This window comes from Dipodomys ordii, unplaced genomic scaffold (assembly GCF_000151885.1).
Source record: "Dipodomys ordii isolate 6190 unplaced genomic scaffold, Dord_2.0 Scaffold66, whole genome shotgun sequence".
In the NCBI taxonomy this organism is placed as follows: domain Eukaryota; kingdom Metazoa; phylum Chordata; class Mammalia; order Rodentia; family Heteromyidae; genus Dipodomys; species Dipodomys ordii.
The window spans coordinates 4,812,635-4,820,192 of NW_012267282.1; the positions used below are offsets into that span (position 1 = coordinate 4,812,635).

At 46.6% G+C, this 7,558-nt stretch overlaps 1 protein-coding gene across 1 annotated transcript in view; it reads left to right on the forward strand.

Moving 5' to 3' along the window:
* Positions 1-2,727: 2,727 nt before the first annotated feature.
* The window catches only part of Tctn1 (tectonic family member 1), a 21,736-nt gene continuing 16,905 nt past the window's right edge, over positions 2,728-7,558 (forward strand). Inside the window, exon 1 of the mRNA XM_013023084.1 lies at positions 2,728-2,749. Coding sequence (XP_012878538.1) covers positions 2,728-2,749 — 22 coding nt within the window. The remainder of the gene's footprint in view (positions 2,750-7,558) is intronic.

A 7,558-nucleotide genomic window follows, 5' to 3' on the forward strand; every position in this document is an offset into this window, starting at 1 on the left:
TTTTTTTTTTTTCTTTTTTTGCGGGTCATGGGCCTGAACTCTGGGCCTGGGCGCTGTCCCTCAGCTCTTCAGCTCAAGGCTAGTGCTCTACCACTTGAGCCACAGCACCACTTCTGGTTTTTTCTGTTTATGTGGTGCTGAGGAATCAAACCCAGGGCCTCATGCATGCAAGGCAAGCACTCTACCACTGAGCCACCTTCCCAGCCCCGTCTTTTGCTTATTTTTGTGCTAGCTGTGTGGCTTGAACTCAAGGCCTGGGTTCTGCCACTTAGCTTTTTCAATCAAGGCTGGTGTTGTGCCATTTGAGCTTTTTAACTGATGAATTGAAGATAAATGTTCCATGGATTTTTCCTGCCTGGGCTGGCTTCACATTTCTATCCTCACTCCTCAGCCTCCTGAGATAGTGGGCTGCGGTGCCTTCATTCATTTGTTTATAGATTTCTCCAACCACACTAGAAAAACTTTGCTGTGAAGGGCTGTCCTGGGTGCTGAGGGGGAGGTACTAATCAACAGCACCCCTCATCTCTACCCATTAGATATCAGTAGTCCCCCTCTCACTCCTAATTAAGAGAATGGAAAATGTCTCCAGGGATTGCCATACACCCTGTGGGGGGCAAAGCTCCCAGATGAGAATCACTGGGGTGTGGAGGTGTTGGGCAAGTGAACAAATATTAATGAAACGCTTGTTAGATCTGAAACAGCCCATAACCCCCCAGCTGACGGCCAAGCTTGGTAGGAATAGGAGGAGGCTAAAATTAACTCCAGGGAAGAAAGGTGTGACCGCAGGTGAAGTGCAGAAGTAAGGAAGAGAAGTATGTTATGAATGGGCGGCAGTTGTGGGAAGCCAGAGGCTTCTGGAAAAGGGATACCCATCTTTTTTTTTTTTCTTGCCAGTCTTGGAGCTTAAACTCAGGGCCTGGGTACTGTCCTGAGCTTCTTTTTGCTCAAGGCTAGCACTCTACCACTTGAGCCACAGCACCACAGTTGACTTTTCCTGTGTATGTGGTACTACAGAATGTAATGTAGGGTTTCGCACATGCTAGGCAAGCACTCTTCTGCTAAGCCACATTCCCAGACCCCCGGTTTTTTGTTTTTTTTTTTGTCAGTCACAGGGGCTTGAACTCTGGGCCTGGGCACCGTCCTTTAGCTTTCAGCTCAAGGCTAGAGCTCTACCACTTGAGCCACAGTGCCACTTCCAGCTTTTTCTGCTTATGTGGTGCTGAGGAATCGAACCCAGGGCCTCATGCATGCAAGGCATGCACTCTACCACTGAGCCACCATCCCAGCCCTCTTTAAAAAGATTTTAGCAATATGATTTATTTGAGAAGAAAGTATTTAAAAGGTTAATAATGAGTACTCCCACAAATTAACCAAGTAAACTACAATAATCTCCTTTGACCTTCTGACCCTCTACAAACTTGTCTACACCAATCATCAAGGGATACCCATCTTCCAAGGAAGCATTAACTGGCTCACACCTGTAATCCTAGCTACTCTGGAGGCTGAGATTTGAGGATCATGGTTTGAAGCCTTGAATGGAAAAGTCAATGAGACTTGTATCCCCAATTAATCTATAATAAGATGGAAATACAGCTATAGCCTAAGTATTAGAGCACTAGTCTTGAGTAATAAAGTTCAGGGACAGTGCCCAGGCCCTAAATTCAAGCCCCAGGACTGGCACAAAAAAAACCCCAAAGCCTTGAGGCATATCTCAAGTAGTAGAGCACCAGCTGTGAGCCAGAAAGGCCAGCAAGAGCTCTAGGATCGGAGTTCAAGCTTTAGTACCAGCAAGGGCACACACATGTACACACACAGAGTTCATACCAGTAGGACAAGATGGCCACACAACTTGAATCTCAGAACTTAGGGAGGCTGAGGCAGGAAGATTGGGAGTTTGAGACCAGTATGGTCTATATCTCAAAACAATAAAGTTCAAATCAGAAGGTGGAACTGGATTGAACTGGTGAACTAGAACAAAGTCCCAAGACTCGAAGGCTGCCCTTGGAAGCCTTTAGAGGAACTAGCCACAACTAGCCACAGACCAGTCTTTCCAGTCCATTCATCTTGCTTAGAACCAAGTATGGAAGTTACATTTTCCTCTGCTAGGACTCACTTTCTTTCTTTCTTTTGTTGTCATGACGCATGAACTCTGGGCCTGGACGCTGTCCCTGAGCACTTCAGCTCAAGGTTAGGACTCTACCACTTGGAGCCACAGCACAGCACCACTTCCGGTTTTCTAGTGGTTTATTGGAGATAAGAGTCTCATGGACTTTCCTGCCCGGGCTGGCTTTGAACCGCGATCCTCAGATCTCAGCCTTCTGAGTAACTAGGGTGACAGGCGTGAGCCGCCAGCGCCCGCTGGGACTGGCTTTCCTGTGTCTCTCATTGTAATATTCTGATTTTCCTTGAGGAATAATCCAATATAGGGTCTTGAAGATGGGATGAAAATGGACCAAAGTCTCCAAGAGTAGACACAGAAACCAGGACTGACCTGTCACAGCAGCGTATTCGCTTGCTTGAACTTGATTGGTCCAGAGAGAAAGCACATGACCCGAGCCAGACCAATTAACTTCAAGTATGAGATGTCACTGAAAGTTAAGAATGAGAATGACAGGCTCATCACCAGGGATCCTACGCTGGTGGATGCAGGCTTAGTACTGGTGGCTTTTTTTTTTTTTTTTGCTACTTCTTGGCTATAGAAGCAGCCTGAGAATAAAGCCAAGAGGGATGGAAGCAGAGCCTGGAGTTGGTAAGACACAAGGCTGGAGACAATGCCGAGACTCCCAGTCCAGTTTTGCCTGAGCGGAGGTGGCTCCCAGCCCCTGCATCTCCCCTCCCCCGCCCACACACACCCAGCGTCTAAGCTTGGTTTTGACTTGCAAAGCAATAACTCCTAGCCAATATATCATGTGACCCAGGTACCATGGCTACCTTTATTGAATCCAGAACCAAGTTCCTAACCAAGGGCAACTGATGGAAGGGAACAAATCCTCTGCTTTTCTGCACAAAACTACAGAAGGAAACAGGTCTGACTTCTTTATTCCAACTGTCCTTGAGATGTGGGTGACTTATGTGACTGGTGGGCTTTGGAAAGAATGTTGAAGATGTTGCCCATGACACCCCTTCCACCCCCAAGCTCCTTGTGCTGGTACTGGGGCTTAAACTTAAGAGTCTGGACATTGTCCCTGAGCTTTTTTGCTCAAGGCTGATGCTCTTACCTCTTGAGCCACTGCTCCATGCCTGATTTCTTGGTGGTTAATTGGCAATGATTCTCAGTCTGTCTTGTGTGGACTGGCTTTAAACCATGACCATCGAATCTCAGCCTCCTGAGTAACTAGGGTTACAGGCATGAGCTACCAGTCCCAGGGGCCTTTTCTGTACTTGTTAAGTCCTTCCTAACTGTTGGACACACACAATTCCTTCTCCATTGTGGGGGCGTGTCCCCGTGGAGTTTTGACCCAACCTTGGGTGGTAGAAATCAGCTTGCTCTAGAGGGGAAACTGTGGGCACAGTTTAGCCAGGGTCTCCCATCAACCTCATAAATAATACTTGTCCCATACATTCTGGCTGCCTGCCTCCTGCCTCCATTTCAGAGTGGGCTTAGAGTCCTGGAAAGGTCAGGACATACCTGTCAACCTAACTACTCAAGAAGGTGAACTAACAAGATCTCCATTTGAAGCCAGCCTAAGCAGAAAAGTCCATGAGACTCTTTTTTTTTTTGGTTGGTCGTGGGGCTTGAACTCTGGGCTTGAGCACTGTCCCTCAGCTCTTCAGCTCAAGGCGAGCACTCTACTACTTGAGCTACAGCGCCACTTCCGGTTTTCTGGTGGTTTTATTGGAGATAGGAGTCTCAGGGTCTCTCCTGCCCGGGATGGCTTTGAACGCGATCCTCAGATCTCAGCCTCCTGAGTAGCTAGGATTACAGGCATGAGCCACCAGCGCCTGGCTCCATGAGACTCTTATTTCCAACAAACCACCAAAAAGCCAGAAGTACAGCTGTGGCTCAAGTGGTAGAACAGCCAATCTCGAGCAAAAAAAAAAAAAAATATATATATATATATATAAAAGGATATAAGGCCCTGAGTTTAAACTGGCACTAACACACAAAATGTTTGGGGAGACAAACAACATAATTCCATTATGACCCTGATTAAATTCTAAAAGGGTCATTACAATATCCTCTTCAGAAAACTCAGACACAAAGATCAATGTTTGGGGGAGCTAAAAGAACACGTGGAGATCAAATTTCTATTGTAGTCAGGATCCAGGGCCTCCAGGTAACTGTAGGGCAAGTGAATTTTTAATCTGGGTGATTTGTGATAGCTGGAATTGTTGGGCAGGATTTTAACTGGCAAAGGCCTGGGGGCCAGGGCCTCTGGGCTGGCCTTGGCCTTGACCTAGCCTGCCTGAGCACAGTTTTGACCTCAGCTGGCAGCTGGAACACAGGATTAGATTATTGAGGAGAAAACCCGTTGGTCCCACCCTGGGGAGGAGGCTTCCCTGACCAAGGGCAGACCTTGGGCTCTGAGAGCTGCAGGCTGGTGGGCAGGAGGTTCTGCTTGTTGCCTAGCAGGTTGACTCTAGTTTGTTTATTGCAGAAGCTCTGACCCTAGCAGTGGACCTGGGAAGCCCAGTCTCTGACTTTCACCCACAGACTGGAGTATGGTTTTATTCAAGAAAACAAAGAGAACAGTGGCCTTATGGTATAGCAGTCATGCTTTTGGGTGTAGGCAGGGACAGCTTAAACTAAGAAGGAGGGGAAATTGGTCTGTTCAAGAAGTCAAGGAAGCTGGGTGCCCGAGGCTCACACCTCTAATCCTAGCTACTTAGGAGGCTGAGAGCTGAGGATCATGGTTCAAAACCAGCCCTGGGAGGAAAGACCATGAGACTCCTATCTCCAATAAACCACCAGAAAATTGGAAGTGGCGCTGTAGTGCAAGTGGTAGAGCACTCACCTTGAGCTGAAGAGCTGAGGGACAGAGCTCAGACCCACAGTTCAAGCCCCAGGACCACCACCACCAACAAAAATACATGCTTGGTCATACTACCAGAAAAGAGACAAATAGAGGAAGACCAGCTGCTTGAACTGGAGGAAGACAAGTGTTTTTTTGTTTTGGGTTTTTTTTTTTTATTGTTGCTGTTGGTCATGAGGCTTGAACTCAAGGCTGAGGTGCTGTCACTGAGCTCTTTTGCTCAAGGCTAGTGCTCCACCACTCTGAGCCACAGGGCCATTTCTGGTTTTCTGGTGGCTTACTGGACAGAAGAGTCTCACTGCCTCTGGTGCCTGTAGCTCATGCTTATAATCCTAGCTACTCAGGAGGCTGAGATCTGAGGATTCCTATTCAAAAGCCAGCCTGGGCAGGGAAGCCTGTGACACTCATCTCTAATTAAGCACCAGAAAATGGGAAGTGGAGCTGTGGCTCAGAGCACTAAAATCTTGAGCAAAGGAGCTCAGAGATAGGCCTTGGGTTCAAGCCCCATGACTGACAAAAATAAGAAAGAAATTAGCTCCCTAACTTACTTAAATAGAACAATAAATTCGTGTGTGTGTGTGTGTGTGCGCGCATGTCAGTACTGGGACTTGAATTCAGGGTCTGGGCATTACCCCTGAGCTTTTCTGCTCAAGGCTAGGATTGTAGGCAGTGTAATGAGCCTCCACAATGAGCCACTGGCACCTGGCCCTGAATGTTTTCTCTTTTAAACATTCTCTATAACACAGGCTCTTTTGTTAGTTCATAGGTGCTACTGTTAATTACTAGAGAACAACAAAATAGAGCAAACCGGAATGTCAAAAGCTAACCGGTGACTCATTCAAATATAGAAAGAATACATAACAAACATTTATTCATCTTGACAGAAATAACCAGTAAGATAGTGAGACAGACTGAGAGAACATTTTGAGAAAGTAGGAAACTTGGTTAGATGCAAACTGGTTAATCTCCAACAGGGCAGTAAGAATTGTAAGCCCTGACCCCAATAGCTCACACCTGTCATCCTAGCTACTCAAGAGGCTGAGACCTGAGGATCACAGTTCAAAGCCAGCCTGGGAAGAAAAATCTGTGAGACTCTTAACTCCAATCAATTACTAAAAAAGTAGAAAGTAGAGCTGTGGCTCAAGTGGTAGAGTGCTTGCCTTAAGCTGAAGAGCTCAGGGACAGAGTTCAAGCCCCACAACTGACTCCCCCCAACCAAGAAAAAGAATCTGAGTCTTTAATCAATAGTAAATAGCAAGGCAAGTGCACATGCATTTTTCTGGCTGAAATAATGTAATTAATGGGCCAAATCTGCCATTTTATTAATTATTGTGGGGGGGGAGGGAGAGGTAAGGCTTGAACTCTGGACCTAGATGTTGTCCCTGAGATTTTATACTCAAAGCTGGCACTCTTCCACTTGAGTCACACCGCCACTTCCAAATTTTTTCTGGTTTGGAAGTGGCGCTGTAGCTCAAGTTGTAGAGCGCTCGCCTTGAGTTGAAGAGCTAAGGGACAATGCCCAGGCCCAGAGTTCAAGCCCCACGACCGACAAAAAAAAAAAAAAAACACCAAATTTTTGCTGGTTTATTGGAGATAAGAGTCCCACAGACTTTTCTGTTTTCTGCTCCAGCTGGCCTCAGATCCTCATATCTCAGCCTCCTGAGTGGCTGAGATTAGCCAGGCGCAAACCCACTGGTTTATGGCAACCTGCTGGTTTTTCTCACAGAATAGGGCATTGGACTTGGGAGTAGGGACTCCCGTCTGGGCTCCACCTCCTCGTACACCTTCATTGGGGAGTTTTCTTGGGAGGGAATGATGTTCTAGTTGTAGAGCTGTTGCTCATTGTTGGCGCTATCATCTGATCAATGCTGTCCCCTGGCACCTGGTGAATGCTCATTCAGACCAAGGAAGGTTTCTCCCATTCAAGGTCAGCCCTGGGAGAAGACTCAAGTTTTGGTGACAGAGACTGTCACCTACAGGTACAAAGTGGAATTGCAAGAGTGCAACCTGATCATCTTTGGAAAATGTCCCACTTTCAGGCAAGATGAAGTTAGTTTTCTTTTTAGCCTTTTTTTTAAAATTGTGAGAATACCGTACAGTCTTTTTTTTTTTTTTTGAGTCCATCAGTATCATCCTGTCCTTTCACAGAGAGGAGCCTGGGTTCTTACTCCAATCGTATTTTCCCAATAATGTTTTAAAGCCTTTTGGCAATGTAGGAAATACCTTGTGTCATCTTCTGCCCCATTTGCAGAGGCTGCATTGCATTTGAGGGCCTCGGCACTAGAAGCCATGTTCAAGGTCACACAGTTACTATGGAGTCTGAGCCCAAACACTGGTTATAGAATACATGCTTTTTCCACCAAAAAAAGTTTGTTTGTTTAGAATAGTTCCAGAGCCAGGTGACAGTGGCTCATGCCAGTAATCCTCACAACTCAGGAGGCTGAGACTTGAGGATTGATATTTAAAGCCAGCCTAGCAGCCTAGGTAGGAAAATCTGTGAGACTATTTTTTTTTTTTTGGTCAGTCGTGGGGCTTGAACTCTGGGCCTGGGCGCTGTCCCTCAGCTCTTCAGCTCAAGGCAAGCG